A 20,000-nucleotide genomic window follows, 5' to 3' on the forward strand; every position below is an offset into this window, starting at 1 on the left:
TTGGGCCTGAGCAGAGCATTTTCACCAGCGCATGTTCAATGCTGTTCTGATCTCATCTACTTTCAAATAGAGACAAAAAAAAAAGGTCACAATGGTGAGTTAATGATATGATTATAGCGTCCATGTAATGTTGGTAACCATGGCACCAGCTAAGAGAGGTTTGTGATCCAATGGAGCGGGAGCTAAGATTGGCACCATGAAAGCAGTTCAGTGTTTTTACACACCGCCGGAACGCCCTCAACTCAACTCAGCATAGTAATTACACATTAGGCTACTAGAACCCATCCAGAGGGTGGTTAAAAGTGTACTGTTTAATGGATATAGAATGTGGACGAGGGAGATCATAGTTTCAGATGAATGTGAGGCACTGAGCTCTATATAATGACGCCCTTTAGAACTGAACATGGGAGGGGATATTACGGGCCATCACACACGGACACGACAAACTTTCTCACCGATAGACCACACGCGTCATATCTTAAATAAAGAGAAAAACTCTGGATACAAAACACACAGTAGGAGTGGGACACGTTTGAAATGACGATGAGAATCCTGTTATGTGGAAGGCACAACAAGACACATTTGGAAAGTGGAAATGCAGACATCACCTGAGATAAATCCGTCTCCGCTAAGCTCTAAAATTACAACCCTTTTCCCCCTCCTTTCCTTTTATTCGCTTCTGAGTAACGACTTCATCAGAAGATAATACGCAAAGCAACTTCACTGCTAAGTGCTTTTTTCTCCCCTGAAAACATTGGCCCCGACCCAAGCGGAGGCGAGGGTGTTTTATGTATTACATTAATTTGTGCCGGAGACACACGGTTTCACTGACGTTTTACAAGACGCTTGGTTGGAAAAGGCACTCCAAAACAATAGGACACGGTTCTGCTGTGACACTTCAGATGGCCTGAGGTTCTGCTAGAAGTCAGAGGGCCCTCCCGCTCCAGTCAACACACTCTCTGATACACGCACGCGCACATGCACACACTGCAGCAAACACAGCCACTTGAAGTTGAGAGTGTGTGTTGGAAGCAGATGGGGTGGTGAGAGGGGTGGGGGGTTGGTGAGACAGGTGAGAGGGAGGCAGTCCCAGTGTATTACAGACAAGGGCAGCAGTTCACACCACCTAGCTCTGCTGAGACGGTGAGGTGAAGACAGGGTGAGAGAAGGGGAGGATGAGGGGAACAGAGGGTGAGAGAAAGGGAGGATGAGGGGAACAGAGGGTGAGAGAAGGGGAGGATGAGGGGAACAGAGGGTGAGAGAAAGGGAGGATGAGGGGAACAGAGGGTGAGAGAAGGGGAGGATGAGGGGAACAGAGGGTGAGAGAAGGGGAGGTTGAGGGGAACAGAGGGTGAGAGAAAGGGAGGATGAGGGGAACAGAGCGTGAGAGAAGGGGAGGTTGAGGGGAACAGAGGGTGAGAGAAAGGGAAAATGAGGGAAGAGAGGGTGAGAGAAAGGGGGGATGAGTGGAACAGAGGGTGAGAGAAAGGGAGGATGAGGGAAGAGAGGGTGAGAGAAAGGGAGGATGAGTGGAACAGAGGATGAGAGAAAGGGAGGATAAGGGAACAGAGGGTGAGGGAAAGGGAGGATGAGGGGAACAGAGGGTGAGAGAAAGGGAGGCTAAGGGAACAGAGGGTGAGGGAAAGGGAGGACGAGGGGAACAGAGGGTGAGAGAAAGGGAGGATGAGTGGAACAGAGGGTGAGAGAAAGGGAGGATAAGGGAACAAAGGGTGAGGGAAAGGGAGGATGAGCGGAACAGAGGGTGAGAGAAAGGGAGGATGAGGGGAATAGAGGGTGAGAGAAAGGGAGGATGAGGGGAACAGAGGGTGAGAGAAGGGGAGGATGAGGGGAACAGAGGGTGAGAGAAAGGGAGGATGAGGGGAACAGAGGGTGAGAGAAAGGGAGGATGAGTGGAACAGAGGGTGAGAGAAAGGGAGGATGAGGGGAACAGAGGGTGAGAGAAAGGGAGGATGAGTGGAACAGAGGGTGAGAGAAAGGGAGGATGAGGGGAATAGAGGGTGAGAGAAAGGGAGGTGAGGGGAACAGAGGGTGAGAGAAAGGGAGGATGAGCAGAACAGAGGGTGAGAGAAAGGGAGGATGAGGGGAATAGAGGGTGAGAGAAAGGGAGGTGGGGGGGAACAGAGGGTGAGAGAAAGGGAGGATGAGGGAAATAGAGGGTGAGAGAAAGGGAGAATGAGCGGAACAGAGGGTGAGAGAAAGGGAGGATGAGGGGAACAAGGGGTGAGGGAAAGGGAAAGGGAGGATGAGCGGAACAAAGGGTGAGAGAAAGGGAGGATGAGGGGAACAGAGGGTGAGAGAAAGGGAGGATGAGCGGAGCAGAGGGTGAGAGAAAGGGAGGATGAGGGGAACAGAGGGTGAGAGAAAAGGAGGATGAGCGGAACAGAGGGTGAGAGAAAGGGAGGATGAGAGAAGAGAGGGTGAGAGAAAGGGAGGGTGAGTGGAACAGAGGGTGAGAGAAAGGGAGGATAAGGGAACAGATGGTGAGAGAAAGGGAGGATGAGCGGAACAGAGGGTGAGAGAAAGGGAGGATGAGTGGAACAGAGGGTGAGAGAAAGGGAGGATGAGCGGAACAGAGGGTGAGAGAAAGGGAGGATGAGGGGAACAGAGGGTGAGAGAAAGGGAGGATGAGCGGAACAGAGGGTGAGAGAAAGGGAGGATGAGGGGAACAGAGGGTGAGAGAAAGGGAGGATGAGGGGAATAGAGGGTGAGAGAAAGGGAGGTGAGGGGAACAGAGGGTGAGAGAAAGGGAGGATGAGCAGAACAGAGGGTGAGAGAAAGGGAGGATGAGTGGAATAGAGGGTGAGAGAAAGGGAGGTGGGGGGAACAGAGGGTGAGAGAAAGGGAGGATGAGGGAAATAGAGGGTGAGAGAAAGGGAGAATGAGTGGAACAGAGGGTGAGAGAAAGGGAGGATGAGGGGAACAAGGGGTGAGGGAAAGGGACGGCACCTCAGATGTATGTGGGGGGTAATGATGTGTATTTCTAACCACGCTCTCTTGAGCACCACCAGAGGGTGGGAGAAAGGGAGGATGAGAGAAGAGAGGGTGACCCTGGCCTGCTCAGTGATCCCCAGCATGTGCATTTGACCTACGACCCCTGTGTTTCCCCTTCAGAGATGGTGGTCATCAGAACTGTGCTCATGTGCACCTGTTCACTGGCAGATAATGATGGTGATCCCAACCACTGAAAGTGTGGATTTAGCTGTGAGTCGCTGGCTTGGGTCAGAGCATCTGTGGTCATCCGTAGACAGCTAAAGGAATAGCACTTCCCAAATCCCCATAGCCACAAAAGAGGAGATGGAGTGAGTCAGCCCTGAGACTGAAGCTGAGCACTTGATCCTCTCACTGGGAGATGGTATTTCAACAGGAAACCCTTCAGAAAACATGTAGACCTACCGATGCTGAACGTCTGAGCCTTTATATAGGTGCTGCTGTCGGTCAGTGATGATGCGACACCTAAACGTCAATCCCATTTTCATGATAATCGCTCACGACAAAAAAACTGAAATGGAATAACGCCGCTTGAGGTACAAGATAAACACCGAGAAAATGACAAAAACCTAACATATCCTGGGGCTAAGATAAAAATCGTTTAAACATATGACCTCTGTCATGATGCTTCCTTATGCTCTTACTGCTTTTGGTAGGATGGGCTTAAGCAGATTCTTTGGATGTGTAGGCCTGTGTGTAGCAACGGTAATTCAGACAGGCAGAAAGCATAAAGAGCCCAGTACACAGTGTCAGCTTGGATAGCGTCTCTCCTGTGCCGAGGGGCGACTAATCAGTGGCTTGTAAAGGAGACCGTGGAAGCCTAGGGGCACACATTTACCCCCACACACACAGCGGACACACACACAGCTGACCCACACACGCACATACACACACACGCACGCACGTACGTACGCACACACGCACAACTGCGACAGTTTGTTTCAGTCTGCATGGGGTCACCAAGATACCATGTGTTGGGAGGTTGATCCACAGACAGATTCCTGCACGCAACGTTAACATTAACGTGTCCTACACGGACCGAGTCTTCCTTCAGATGGGTCTGCCTCCAGTCTTCAGGGGTTAGGAAGGATAGGATAGGAGGGGCTGAGGATGGTTTGCTCCCCTCCCTCCACTCCCCACTGTAGCTAAATGAGGGTTGGGTATATGCATGAAATCAAATGTCCCCGGTCATAGCGTTCCCCTCCTAACGTTGGAGGATATAGGGAATGTCACAGTGGGAGATGGGTTGTTCTCCCCCTCCTCCTCTCGACCATTAAGTTCATCCATCTCACTGTCTATTTAGCGAGAAGGATCCTACTCAGGAGTGGTGGGGGAATAACGACGCAGAGAATGTCAGCGCAAGATAAACACCGGTGCGGTGAAGTGGCTCTCGCATGGCTGATGTGACGAGAGGGAAACTCGTGATTTGTATCCGTAGCCTTTAGTCTGAGAAAGCGTCTCACAACTGGACTGGCTCATCCCACAGGCAGGCGGCTTGTTCTGAGGCCAACATGAAAGGGATGCGTGTGGCTGCTTCATGCTCTCTCCCTCTCTCTCTCTCTCTCTCTCTAACCGCTTTCTTTTTTCTGCTCCCTTTTTCTCTCTGTTTTATGGCCCTTCCTTTCTTCTCTCACTTCTCCCTCATTCTTCCTTCCCTTATTTCCCTTTAATGATGTGTCTTTCCCTACCTCAGGGCCAGTAATTTCCTAAATCGATGTTCTCTTTCTATCCTTCCCTCTCTCTGTTCTCTCTCTCTCTCTGTTCTCTCTCTCTGTTCTCTCTCTCTCTCTGCTCTCTCTCGATCTCTCTGTTCTCTCTCTCCCGCCGTCTATCTGTTCTCTGTTCTCTCTCTCTGTTCTCTCTCTCTCCCTCTCTACATTCTCCCTCTCTGTTCTCTATCTCTTTCCTTCCCTCTCTCTATCTGTTCCCTGTTCTTTCTCTCTCTCTTTGTGTCTCTAGCTTCTTACTTGAGACATCTCAGTGTAGTCTGAGGCAGGGTTAAGGTCTAGATGACTTGAGTTTGTGTGTGAAATGAGGAGGGCGGGGCGATTGTGGGAGACTGTACCAGCGAGACATCAGTCGTAATTAATAAAGCTGGGCCGCACTAATTAAAACGCATGATTAATGCAACGGGGAGGATACATGGCACGGCACGGCACATCATCGTCTTCTGAGTCACAGTTCCACAGGCTCTGAGGGGGAAACACATGGAAGTGGATCTGAGATGGAGATAAAAGTGAGTCTTATGAACGAATCACAAGTGACCCCCCCCCCCCCCCCCCCCCAAACAAACACAATAGCCTGATCTGACTAAGCTATCTTCACCATTTAAACAATGGCTTGCATAAAAATCTCACTGTCTTGCTGGCACATACCATTCTGAGAACCATATGTTCCTTACAGCTGGGTGAGAGCGTGGTTGTCCGATGGTTATTTTGCATACAACCTTCACACAACTTTCTGGGAATGGTGCAGGATAGTTGCTTGGCTTTGGAACATCTAAGGAACTTGGTATTTCATTACGTTTTCACGGAACGTTCCCTAAAAGTTCAAAAATGGTTACTTTTCATTTAAATGTTGGTGATGTTCTAGGTACGTTCTCCAACTTGTTTGACATTGGCAACATTTGTCAAATAGTTCAAAGAACATTAAGAAACAAAGTTATTTTGTGGGACTTTCAGTACTTCAGCATACCCTTTCCTACATGTTTCCTCGGTGCCTCATTTGTAAATCGGGAGGTGCCGGGACAAAAAGTGAGTGAGAGTTCTGAGGTACCAGAAAGCACAAGAAAACAAAATCACCTTTATAACAAAGCATTGCATGCATATCATCGCATTTGCGTATTGGAATAGAGCAGTAGAGTGGAGGCACTTACCGAAGTTGGGAAACATTTTTAGTAGCCTAGGGCCTAGGAAAATGCAATTCCACATTTTTTTTTACATATAACTTTCATTTAACTAGGCAAGTCAGTTAAAAAAAAAAAACGTATTTATAATGACGGCCTACAGTGGGTTAACTGCCTTGTTCAGGGGAAGAACAACAGATTTTTATCTCATCAGCTCAGGGATCCGATCTAACAACGTTACTGGCCCAATGCTCTAACCACTAGGCAACCTGCCGCCCCTACATGACTGGTGACTTTGCCTGAATCATTTTTAATAATGCACATTTTTTTGTTTATTTTACCGCACAGGCTACTTTGACACTGACAAACTGAGAATCTGTTATCAATGAAAAGGACCTTGTCTTGAATCCATCAGTAGCCTAGGCCTAGGTGTGTGGAGACCCACAATGTAGGCTACAATCAATATGAGGAGGAAGTCATAGTCCTAAATGTGCTTTCCAGTTCCACTGACTCGCCCAATGATGCGCAGCTCAGTCGCTGGTGATGCTCATGCCAAAAGCCCATCTCTCTCTCTCTCTCTCTCTCTCTCTCTCTCTCTCTCTCTCTCTCTCTCTCTCTCTCTCTCTTTCGTAAAACAATATTTGGAAGTTGATCAAATATTTTAGTAACCTACAGCACAGTCTTCTCTTTTCAATAGGAGCCATTTGCTTTTCCGACTTGTGTTTTCCCTCATTTGTATTTGAAATATTGCGAAAGACCTGTTTTGTATGCGTGCTGTTTTTTCACTGCCAGATTTGCGCCAGATGTAGGCTATTTCTTGTTATTGGGCTACAAACCACAGCTAGGCAATTTTAAAAAAAGAAGCTATTGATCCTATGTGGCTAAATGATAGGCCTTCTCATGAGGTAGTAGGCTATTCTGAATGATTTCATTTATTTCTGAACAGAGAGCAGTAATTCTATAACTTTAGCAAATGTATTTCAATTTATCAGGGATGCTGCAGTTCCTTCAGAACCCTTTGCTCGGCTATGATTCTATAAGAAAATAAATGATAAAGTGCAATGCTGGAGAGATGAGAGTTGCAGGTTCATGTCTATCAGAGCAGAGAGGGAGAGAGATCATAGAAAGTGAATCTCATTCTAGTTATGTGAGAGATCCTGGAGTGCTTCTCACACAGCCAAGGCCACATGTTGGTCTCAAACATAGTTTACAATGTTGGGCAAACCATAAACCCGAACCAAATCAACTCTCAGAATATTAGGCCTGGGCTGAAAATATCATTTTTCATATAGTTTTTTTTGTGGGGGTTGGAGAATTAAGGAAAAGGCTAATCTAATCAACTTTGATCGCTTTTATTATATTTTTGACATTACAAAAGGTGGAAATTATTTGTCATGCCATGAGTGGTACCGGATCCAACAAAATAGGTTAATGAAAAAAAACTGACCAAAACGGAGAGGTGCCGGATCCTGTTCTGGCAGAATCTGGCTAAAATTAAGCATAGGGTTTTCTCATGGTTCTATTTAAAGTCATATTCTCAAATTGTTCCAAGATCTTTAAGAAAACTTTCCACAAAAACCACAAGAAAACTTTAGTAACGTTCAGAGAACGTTCTGAGAATGTTATATAAAAACATACATTCCGTTCTCAGAACGTAAAGAAAACTTTCCATAAAAACCACAAGAAAACATTAGTAACGTTCAGAGAACATTCTAAACTCAGCAAAAAAAGAAACGTCCTCTCACTGTCAACTGCGTTGATTTTCAGCAAACTTAACATGTGGAAATATTTGTATGAACATAACAAGATTCAACAACTGAGACATGAACTGAACAAGTACCACAGACATGTGACTAACAGAAATTGAATAATGTGTCCCTGTACAAAGGGGTGGTCAAAATCAAAAGTAACAGTCAGTAGCTGGTGTGGCCACCAGCTGCATTAAGTACTGCAGTGCATCTCCTCCTCATGGACTGCACCAGATTTGCCCGTTCTTGCTATGAGATATTACCCCACTCTTCCAGCAAGGCACCTGCAACTTCCCGGACATTTCTGAAGGGAAAGGCCCTAGCCCTCACCCTCCGATCCAACAGATCCCAGACGTGCTCAATGGGATTGAGATCCGGGCTCTTCGCTGGCCAGGGCAGAACACTGACATTCCAGTCTTGCAGGAAATCACGCACAGAACGAGCAGTATGGCTGGTGGCATTGTCATGCTGGAGGGTCATGTCAGGATGAGCCTGCAGGAAGGGTACCACATGAGGGAGGAGGATGTCTTCTCTGTAACGCACAGCGTTTAAATTGCCTGCAATGACAACAAGCTCAGTCTGATGATGCTGTGACACACTGTCCCAGACCATGACGGACCCTCCACCTCCAAATAAATCGATCCCGCTCTAGTGTACAGGCCTTGGTGTAACGCTCATTCCTTCGATGATAAACGCGAATCTGACCATCACCCCTGGTGAGACAAAACCGCGACTCGTCAGTGAAGAGCACTTTTTGCCAGTCCTGTCTGGTCCAGCGACAGTGGGTTTGTGCCATTGGCAACATTGTTGCCGATGATATCTGGTGAGGACCTGCCTTATAACAGGCCTACAAGCCCTCAGTCCAGCCTCTCTCAGCCTATTGCGGACAGTCTGAGCACTGATGGAGGGATTGTGCGTTCCTGGTGTAACTCGGCAGTTGTTGTTGCCATTCTGTACCTGTCCCGCAGGTGTGATGTTCGGACATACCAATCCTGTGCAGGTGTTGTTAAACATGGTCTGCCACTGCGAGGACGATCAGCTGTCCGTCCTGTCTCCCTGTAGCTCTGTCTTAGGCATCTCACAGTACGGACATTGCAATTTATTGATCTGCAGTCCTCATAACTCCTTGCAGCATGCCTAAGGCACGTTCACACAGATGAGCAGGGACCCTGGGCATCTTTCTTTTGGTGTTTTTTAGAGTCAGAAGAAAGGCCTCTTTAGTGACTTAGTTTTCAAAACTGTGACCTTAATTGCCTACCGTCTGTAAGTTGTTAGTGTGTTAACGACCGTTCCACAGGTGCATGTTCTTAATTGTTTATGGTTCATTGACCAAGCATGGGAAACAGTGTTTAAACCCTTTACAATGAAGATCTGTGACGTTTTGGGGATTTTTACGAATTATCTTTGAAAGACAGGGTCCTGAAAAGGGGACGTTTCTTTTTTTGCTGAGTCTATATTGTGTACTTAAAAGGCTGTAGCTACGAATACTGAGTTTTCACCCCGTCTCACCCCTTTCCCGCCCCTACGGAAACATCTTTCTCAAAGCTAAGGATCCAGATCACTTTATGCGCTTGTGTTATTTTACGCACAATACGTAGCTACTGCACACACTCCACCTCCCGTTACATTTCTCTGTTTACTCACCCTCTTCTGAACCATGATGATGTAGCCTATGTCTCCGCCTCATATTTCTGAACAACTAAAATAAAATAAAAACTGCAGCGATTAGAACGAACATTCCCAAAAATATTTATTGCAGGTTATACAACTTCGTGTCTGTTGTAACGGATATTGCAGTTGCTCAAGCAGGATGCAGTCTCTACACATTGCATTGGAGCAAAAACAATCAGTGTTTTGTGTGATGGTGTAGCCTAATCGTTATACTTTCTGCCATATCGTAGCCACGAGCCAGAGTTCTTGAAAAAAGAATGTATCTCCCCACTTGAGTTTTGCATTGGGCAAAAACCTGTCTGCGTTTGAACTACTCAATGATCATGCAAGTACCGCACGAGTAGGCTACCTAGCTGTTCCACCTCTATGTTGACTGCCTGTATGAGTCTTGCTTGTGTTTGGTATGCTTGCCTAAACATACTGTTGCAACAGACAACAAAGTGTGTGTGAACATGTCCATCGTGTCTTTTGTGTAGGCTACAACATGAAGTCGTGCTTGAGGCATGGAATGCATAGTTCGAAAAATGTTGACCATATCTTTAGTGTCCAACATGAAGTTTCCCACTCCATGTCAATCAGGGGGAAGTGGCAGTGGAACAGTGGGAGCACTGAGCAGAAGCTACTGTATGTTTAAAAAAAAAAAACACTCCCTGCAACCTGAAAATAAATGTTCCCAGAACAGACAAAATGTTCACTTCCGTTCTCAGAATGTTTCAACAACGTTCAGTTTTACCGGTCAGGAAACATATGGCTTTCGTTCCCACAACCAATGTGAAACAAAAAACATATGTTCCCACAACTTCCAAGGAGCCAAATATGCTAGCTGGGATAGCATGTGCTCAAGCACAATGCGAAGGTTATTTTTGAATGTTCAATTAAACGTGCTGTTGTCACCAAGCTAGACAATTTGGTTCCTTGAACGTCTTTTTAAACATGCGCTGAGAAGGTTCCAAAGCAAAGCAACTATCCTGCACCATTCCCAGAAAGTTGTGGGAAGTTTGTGTGCAAAAAAATAACCATAGGACAGGCACACGCTCACCATGATCATGAGCAACATGTGCTTTTCAGAACGTTATGTGCTACCTGGGATGCCTATTTGGCTTCACAATAGATGGACTCCAATTGAGAAAAGAACTTCAACCACAGTTTCTGTTTCTATAAATAATACTACACACCCACAAAAAGTCCAACAAATATGTTGGTGGCATAACATTACAATCTGCCCTTTTACAGTGGGAGTCTGTTTAAACTGTAGTATTTCAGTATTGGTGTAAGTCAATGCCTAGCAAAGACCACACACTACAGTGAAAGCAGAGACTGTACAGTACTTTACTGTAGGAAAAGCCTCATAATGACTTGACCATGTGTGTCTGGCGAGGCCTGTGATTCAGTTCCCTGCTGGTGACATCACTGCAGACTGATAGCGTGGGCTTTAACTAGGTGATCTCATCTCTTCTTCATTTTTTTTAAACATTTAAACAGACACTCCCATCCAGAGTGACTTATGGGAGCAATTAGGGTTAAGTGCCTTGCTCAAGGGCACACCGACAGATTTTTCACCTAGTCGTCTCGGGGATTTCTTTAACAGCAACCTTTCAGTTACTGGTCCAACGCTCTTAACCGCTGGGCTACCTGCAGCCCCAGCATGCAGCTCAAAGCCTTATTCCAGCAGTCTAACGTCATTAACATCTATATGTTGTGTCTCTCTATCTGTGGCATTATCAGAGAAATTGATATAACAGCGTAGTGTTAGTGACAGGACATGATAACTCAGTGGTCAACCCCATTTAACTCTAAATATACAGAGACATGAGAAATGCGGGCACTTCCTAAATGCTGGAGAAGACGATCTGTCATTTTGCATCCTTATCTGTTCTAAGTAGGTTTAGTGTAAGGTGTGCACGTCAGGGGTGGCTTGCATTAGGAAAACAAAACAAAAATGGCCAGTATTTCCCTTTTTTTTTATTTGTGCTTGGTTCCCTGTTTGTCTGGTTCTCATTGGGGGTAAACATTTGTTCCAGTTGTAGATCTTGGAGAGCTGGAACATGAATCACAGACGAGGAGAGGAAACCACACTGACAGCTGCAGCTCATTACCGGCACTATTACTGATATAGGGGGCTGCTGGGGGAAATTCCTCCTGCCACAGAAAGCGTTCCTGTTTACCATACACCGCCTAGGATCAGGACCTACACACACACACCCACCCAGACATACTGTACCAAAACACACAGGCAAATGCACACGCTGCATATATAGAAGCATGCACAGACACACTGCATGCACGCATGCACTCACATATGCACACGCACACGCACACGCACACGCACACACACACACACACACACCCTCTCCTCTTTCTATCTCTCTCCTTATCTTCCTCCATCCCTCACTCTCCCTCCCTCCATCCCTTCCTCCCTCTCTGTCTTCCTTTCTACCTATTGCACTCCCTACTTGTCCCTCTGTCTATTTCTCACTCCATCCCTCCCTCCCTCTATCACTCTCTCTTGCTCTCTCTCTCTGTCTTTACTCACCATAAGGAAGGATTGACTCACAGCAGTACTCCATGTCACATGGCTTATCCGAAACCCACAACTCAGTCAACTTGACATAGTTGTACTTCTTATGTTTGATTTTCATACAAGCATATTTGTTTAAACACATATTAACAAGCGGCAAAATATCTTCATCCAGTGAAAATGAATTAGAAGTTCGCCAACACATTAAATGTATTAATAGGCTGGGGTCGATTCTATTCAAATTCAGTCAAATCTGGAATAAACTGAAATTCCAATTCCAAATCTTTGTCATTGAAACATGTTAAGGAAAATGGAAAATGTCAGTTTACTATCTAAATTGACTGAATTGGAATCAAATTGACCCAAACCCCCCAAAAAACAAACCATGAAAGTTTCAGCAACACATTACGCTGAGAAAAGGCAATGCATTTTCTGCCGCGTCGTTCAACTCAATCGATGTGCTTGAATAAAATGAGAGCATACTGCAACGTCTCCGATGGAACAACACTGACACAACAACATTGTATACTAGGCAACACTGCTCTCCACCTCATTGGGGAGGAACCTAGGTCTATTTCCTGTATTGCAGACCGGATCAACAACTAAACTGCTGAAACAACAGCAGTGTTAGGTCTGGCTGTGACACAGGCTCACTTGATCCAATGGGTTATTAATGAATTCATTTCTCACCATTCCCCCCCAAAAACATAAATCAAGCACAGCAAAACACCACCTTGTATTCTGACTTGTCCAACCCTCTTTGACCTCTGCCATTTTTTTTTATCTCATTTTGGTTTAACTTTGTAGATCAGACTTTAATTTTGAAGCGGGTCTCTGGGACAGTGATGAATAGGGTACATCAAGGAGGGCTTAAATTACCCTCTCCCTGGTGGCTAGCGGCCGGGAGGGTTGGAGGGGGAGGCTTGGTGACCTAGTAACAGACAGAGAAAGAGGGCTGGTCAGCACTTGCCCTCTCAACCCTGCAAGCTCGCACAGCACACCCGAGCTATGGAAAGGAGGGAGGACACTGGGAGACAGAAGACAATACCTGCATCCACTACCTATAACATTCAATTTCTGTGTTTTCACAGTCAAAGTGCAGGATATGTCTTGTGGTGATGACTTTGACTGACTTTTGAGTTGGTTTGGATGATAACTCTGCCCTAAATTGGAGTTGGCCAATTATGCTAACAGCTGCGAAAAACTGTGATAAATCATTTTATTTAAATAAATTGTGACAAAAATAATTTCATATTTTATTTCATATTTTACCTCTGAACATGGAAAATGGTCGCTGGCAATCACCTTTTCTTCTTCTAAAGAAAAAAGGTAGATTCATGAACTTTGACCTGAGGAGTATGCAGCCTGGATGCATTGGGAAGGGGAGGTAGAACTTAATAAATAAATACAAATCCGTACACATTTATATTACTGATCTCAGAAATACCAATAGGCTTAAAGTCCTCTTTCCACACATTAGAATTTCCTTTGCCAGAAGCATCTTGTTTCCACTATAGACACCAAATACTTCGACTCTTATGCTAGGAGGCTTTAGCCAATCCCTTCCTTGCGAATTTTATACAGTCTACTAGGAACAAGTGTGCCGTGAAGCTGAATGGATCAGGCGAGCGCACTCTCTTCGCCAATGTGATCACTATCAAATCCCTGATGGTGCACGGGCTCAGAGATATATAAAAACACTATTTACAAATCCCATTCTTATCTATTCATGCTCCAGTTCTCTTTATTTCCCAAATATCCGTTTTTAGGAGGAAGAAAAGTATACACATGGCTGAAAGCCCATCCTCGACCCCAGGACCAAGAGTAGGTTTTGCAACTGTGTGATGCGCGCCTCCATGGGTCCCGCAGCACTTCTATCATATGACCTACCCTGGTACAGCGCAGCTGACTCCGACGCCACGGCGGGAGTCTATTGCAAATATTCCCGGGGGAGCTAAGGTCACAGTAGCGGCAATTATAAACCTTTATGCGTAAAATATGTTATCTCAAACTGCAGGTTATAATGGCTTTTATGTAAGCCTCTGGTGAGTTTGTGAAAGTGATGGTCCACCACTCTCTGTGTGCTCCAAATACCGCTGTAGCTAATTATTTGCCACTTGCTCGGCTGCGTAAACTCGAGAGGTCCTACAACACAGTTGGTGGGTGAATGCAGTAAATAACCATACCGGTATCATGTTGGTAACGTTGTCCTGCCCTGACAGGGTACATTGGTCAAATAAGTTAGTTTGGTCTATGGACATATCGTAGGCCTACTGAAATTCCCAATATCCAACGTGGGCTAGATATATTTACCAAATGTAGTGCAACGAATGGAATTAAAAATGAATTAACAATATGCTATTTGATCAATGTAGTTGCATTGCTTGTTCTTTGGGATTTTAGGCTGGGTTCTGTATTAGCACTTTGTGACATCAGCTGATGTAAAAAGGGCTTAAAAATTACATTAACATGTTGCTTGATTGATTGATAGATGGATTATTTAAAAAATTACAAAAACAAATTCAAATGTATATAATTTCAGTGTTTTTGAAACAAAAATAGTCAACGGGGTTACATTATAATGGTAAAGCCCAGGTATGTGTGGAAAAAAAGTGATGCGCACAGTGGATACACACGGTGCCACCCCCAAAATAATTATTCAAGCAGTAGAAAAAGCACAGTAAATTAGACGGACTCAGAAGCAACTTTTGATGAATTACCTTTGGGGGGCAAGCCTATTCTATAGCACCACCGAAGTCTTCAACCATCAAATATATATCGAGTTGACTAAAACGAGAAAACAAGTTTGATCGGTATGGAATAAAATAGCACCACGTTTAGCCAACACAATAATAGTAACAATTACAAGAGTACCAGATTTGACCAAAGACAAATGTCTAGGCCAAATGATTTATAGTCATTAACAAAACTTGGCATTAGAGTCAACATGCGACAGGCTACCAAAAATCATATGAAACGTCCAGGTGGGGTTCTGATTCTTCTCTAACACTGATTTGATCATCATGCAATCTTTGATACGTCTCTGTCTTATTGTCCCTAAAGGAAAAGGGAGATCTAACGATAGTTAGAAAGATCCAAAACAGGTGTTGGAGTAGCGGGGGCGTTATGAGGGAAGTTGCTCCAAGCTCTGAGTAACAAAATGGAGTTGAAAGTTAACAAATTAATATCACAAATATATATCAAGAAAAGTATCTCACTTTTAACTTAGCATATGTGCATATGGAAATTGACTAAATGTATTAAACACATTGGAAATTAAACAGACATTTTTCCCCGTGTTTTTGTCTATAAAGTATGTTACAAGGTAAGGTCTGCAAAAAAAAATGCTGTCTGTGCCATGCGTGGGCGTTATAAAACCAATAATTATAGCTGTCCGATTTTTTTCTTCTGTAGCCTATTATGAACAAGAATGTGCGAGCATAAAACCAGCTTCATAGCCTAAAAGTTATCATAAGTTGACTTAATGAACAGACCCATTATTGTTGTGCATGTGCATACAAATACACTTTACCTTGATAATTGCACAGTAGAAAACAGTATCTGAACAGAAATATAAATGCATTTGCCTCTACAGAAACCATGGTCACTCGAATCATTATCACAGTTACAAACAGAGGTGGTGGTGATTAAAGTTACATGTCAACGAGCAATAAAGGGCAAGACGCTAAATATGTGCCCTCTCCCCCCCATCTCTCTCTCTCTTTCCATGTCTGTCTTCTGTCCCACACATACAAACACAAACACAAACACACACGCGCGCACACACACACACACACACACACACACACACGCACGCACGCACGCGCGCGCACACACACACACTCACAGAGAGAGACACACACATGTACCAGAGGGTAATTTACTGTAAGATACTTATCGAGAGAATGACTGCACTTTTTGCAATATTAAGGATAAGGAGTAGGCCTTAGCTAGAATAAATAAACAAAAGTCCCACAGAAGCCTACCAAGCAAAGCTCGCAGCCTTAGTTTTCAAATAAAGGGTAATTCCAAAATATATTTTCATGTTTTTTTAATCACAATAATAAACATGAAATACTGTTGTAGTTAACAAACTCCTAACAACAGAACAAACATCAGTAAGATCAATCATTTTTTTGGCATGCTTCTTCTATACTTCTGGTTTACTGAATATATATATAAAGTTACGTTTATATAATCATAAACGTCATTATAATTCCAACTTTTTAAGGAATCCATATCTGAAGAAAAGAGTTGCAGTTAGCCTCGTCACATCCCTTCAAATCTAAATATAGGCTTAAATGTGCTACACTGCTAAACATGGAAACTAACTCTAACTGTATGAATCACAAGCTTCTACTTTTGTTTTAGCGGGAAAAAATATTGCGGTCTTTTTTAATTCAGTAGACCTATCCAAAGCTGTAATGGCATGCACGTTTGGCCTAACCTGTGAACATAATGGCCTGAATCATATATCTGCAAACAGAATGAGGGATATGACGAATTTCTATTTGGCATTGAAAACAACGAATGAGGCAGAAACATGTTCAAGATAAATCATATTAATTAAAACAATAGCGTTTTGTGACGTTAATCTTGAAGTTGAAATGCTGTACTGGTCACTCACTCGTAGCCACACACACACACACACACACACACACACACACACACACACACACACACACACACTCACACACACACACACACACACACACACACTCACACACACACACACACACACACACACACACACACACACACACACACACACACACACACACACACACACACACAAACAAACAAATGGGCATAATTGACATCTTTACATTTTACTTCACGATACCATTTTATTTTATTTTATCATGTATTGTAGCCTTTACTTATGCCATTGGCACACTATTTTCAATAGAGGGAGCGAATGATTAAGAGTAGATTAGAAATGTAACCGAATACTGAACTGAAAGTAAAGTAACGCCAAGAGAACGGTCAAGTTATCGAATTGCTATGCACTATGTACTACTGTAAAATTGTATGCAAAAAAAGAAAATCTCACATTCTTCAACATTGTCTTGGAAACAGGTTGCATCATTCTCAGCAGTATATTTCATAATAGGCCTATTGAACACTGTACAGATGTACAGACAATCCTTTCCAGTTGTCCTCCACAACTCATTTAGTCCTCAGCACCATTAGGAGATATCAGTCAGCCTATCTCAAGTAAAGCGCTTTATTGCGCTTTGCCTTTTGGTGCGTTCCCAAAAAGCACCACTTTTACGCGTCTTTACGCACAAACCAAATACAACTTTGGATTGGATGTTTTTAGTCCATTTGAGACAAAACGTGTATATGGTTTCCATAGTTTGCATTAAAAAAACATAGTGATTCTTTCAGGTAGCAGTGGCTTTCCAGAGTTGACAGTAGGCTTCAGACGACTAGAGGCAGAGAGGCGCACAGCTTTACATAGCCCACTGTCTCAATGCAATGCTAGTGAAAAGCTACCGATTGCCTCAAATCTGCATTGATTCCCTTTTGATTTATTGTATTAGGACATGAGAATGTCGACCATTAGACCACTGAAAACCTCCAGATTGTTGACCAAAGCGAATGTGTCAGAAATGAAGAGGCGCTATGCGGAGGCTGTTGTGTCTACTGAGAGGGGTATGGTCGGTGCGAGTGTGCAGAGCGTGTGACACTGATGGATGCGCCAATGGTTAGACGGACAGATGCTTGGGCGGATCTAACGGCATGCAGTGGTGTAGTGGCATACGCAGCGAGATTAGGCTAAAACATCCGGAATCAGTGAAAGACTGTTCTTTCTCGTCCCCCAACAAGCCTGGCGAACGGAGAGGAGATCTTGTTCCTATCGAGCGACTCCCCTGCCGGTCAGATATTTCTGACTATTGACTAGCATGAGACTGGGAAACCACCACACGGCAAAGACACGGACACACACATCTGGCAGAAGAAAAAAAATCATTTGACAACTTACCGTGTTCTGGTTTTCAAGAAAATAATTTGCGCCCACAGTCATAACCTTTGCAGCAGACAGCGGACCAATTGTAGTCGATCTTGAAGATGATCTGAAAAAGATGGACAATTTATCCACGTTCCCCCTAAATAATACAGAAAATTATCTGTAAGTTTTTTCTTTACTGTGAGGGAAACATTTTAAAGAAAAAGCTGATAGTGTCTGTGATGGTCCCAAATCTGAAGGATGGGGATGTGTGCATCATTTTGATCTTACCGTTAAAAAAAACTAGCCTATTATTCTTTCCATTCTGTATCAACAAAAACAAGGAGAGCGCATGATTCGGATTTTGTGCCTGACTCACTTGAACAGAAGAAGGGATCTTGCAGTAAGGAAGACTCGTCTGATTCGCTGTTGCCGTTTTAAATAGCTGCTATCAGCCACACAAAGAAGGGGGAAAAGTGCTATTAGCAGCCAAGAAAGTGTTTGGCAATAGCTGCTGATCCATGCTCTCAGAGCAGCTGAGGCACAGCACGAGTCCATCCCCTCCTTCTGATGTACATTATTACAACAAGGGATACCCAATCAAGCACGTATCTCATCGATTCGAACTGCTCTCAGTGGATTTTGAACGCGCTTGGACAAAATAACAGAGCGAGCCAGCGTGTGGGCGACAAGTCCGTCCATCTCTTCTTTCAACGTTTGTCTTTATCGCTCTATCTTAAAACAATATATATATATGTTGATGTTTTAAGGGGACTTGGAAACACTGGGATTTTCATACGATGGCTACAGCGACGCTGAGATGCTGCCTTGCTGGTTTTTAAATTGCGTGTGATTACCAGAATCAAACTCCTCATGGATAACGCAGTAAACCAACCGATTGAGTAAGTATGCCATTAACATCTAGTCAACATAAAGATAGTCCAATAGCCCAGGGAAGAATACAATGTTTTGTTTCCATGTGTAGCCAAAGAGTGGAACGGTGCTCTCCTCCTTACAGTTATGCTATTGTATCAGCATTTGGTCTCCAGCATGCATGGATGACTTTTGAAAATGCCCATGAATGATTTCTATCAAATAGCAAAGCTTACTTTTTTATTCTGTATAGACTGTATAGTTCGCATCAGACACCGTTATGGGGCTGCGGTGAGGGACAGCAGACATGTGATGCTTATATGACAAGAGCTGGCTAGCCATTGGAGGTGCAAGGCACAATAAATGTGACAGCGCTTGATGTTTGCCCCTGTTTGCAGACTTTGAGTGACGCGTTCATTTCGTTTTCCTTTAAGCTTGCCTGTTGCAGCCTCCAACACGGAGTGAGAATCACATTGAGGCTGAAGATTTTTTTTCCCCCACCACTGTACTCCCGGTCTCAAACACACTGTGATATCCAAGTCGAACAGGAAAAAGAAAAAAACGCTTGTTCTTCTTCATCTTCAGATCTACCCTTTCTTCAATGTCTGCATTTTTGTTTGAAAACTGCCGATCTATGTCAGCCTTCTGAAAGCGCCCCGGGTACCGTGTAAGGAAGCGCCTCTATCAAAGAAGAGCGGACCAGCTAGGGATCTCTGGGGCTAGAGAAGAACTCTTCAGAACCCCGAAATAAGCATGCCGCGGAGGAAACAGCAAGCGCCCCGGCGTGCAGCAGGTACGATTCTATGATATGCATGTTATCACCTCTCTTTTTACTACGACTGCTGCGGTATTTCTATTGCCTTCACTCTGGTCCTACCATGTATAGTACTGAATCATGTTCGTGTAGCTACATTGTAGCGTAGGCTACTGTGGGAGGAAATGGCAAATACCCATCCACTCAAAGAGGGATGGTTAGGCTACTAGCTATTAGTTTTTTTGTACTTTCCCTTTGAAGGGGATGTGCTTTTTTTTTTTACAACCACGTAGACCACGTTTGATACTAGCCACGTACTATTTTAATAGTGATCTGCATTATCAGCATACTTACATAGCCCATTAGGCTACATAGCCTAGTTATTGGCAACATTGTTTAAATGTTCTCAGTATATAATTTTTTCCAACTTCTGGGGCAACAATGATTCCATTCGATGAACGATCTGCTCACAACAGTTCTTGGAAGACATAAAAGGTTTCCAGGCCGTAGCTCTATCCGACTAGTCAAAGACAACTTTAGCTTTGATAGGTCTCTCCCTTTTACCCTATTTTAGCCTACTCTCCCTTCCTCCCTCCGTAGGGTGCAGATATTGACTCCTTGAATTAGAG

At 44.1% G+C, this 20,000-nt stretch overlaps 1 protein-coding gene and 1 long non-coding RNA gene across 3 annotated transcripts in view; one reads left to right on the top strand and one right to left on the bottom strand.

Annotated features, from left to right (window-relative positions):
• LOC118964913 overlaps positions 1–18,263 on the bottom strand; it is a 25,300-nt gene extending 7,037 nt beyond the window's left edge. For both annotated transcript variants that reach the window (XR_005052175.1, XR_005052174.1), the window contains exons 1-2: positions 18,124–18,263; positions 17,781–17,871 (exon numbers count right to left, since the gene is read on the bottom strand). This is a non-coding gene — a long non-coding RNA (uncharacterized LOC118964913). The remainder of the gene's footprint in view (positions 1–17,780; positions 17,872–18,123) is intronic.
• Positions 18,264–19,277: 1,014 nt separating this feature from the next.
• Positions 19,278–20,000, top strand: part of tshz3b (teashirt zinc finger homeobox 3b) — a 33,563-nt gene continuing 32,840 nt past the window's right edge. Inside the window, exon 1 of the mRNA XM_036980612.1 lies at positions 19,278–19,410. Coding sequence (XP_036836507.1) covers positions 19,371–19,410 — 40 coding nt within the window. The 5' untranslated portion in view covers positions 19,278–19,370. The remainder of the gene's footprint in view (positions 19,411–20,000) is intronic.

Source organism: Oncorhynchus mykiss, chromosome 6, assembly GCF_013265735.2.
Source record: "Oncorhynchus mykiss isolate Arlee chromosome 6, USDA_OmykA_1.1, whole genome shotgun sequence".
Classification (NCBI taxonomy): domain Eukaryota; kingdom Metazoa; phylum Chordata; class Actinopteri; order Salmoniformes; family Salmonidae; genus Oncorhynchus; species Oncorhynchus mykiss.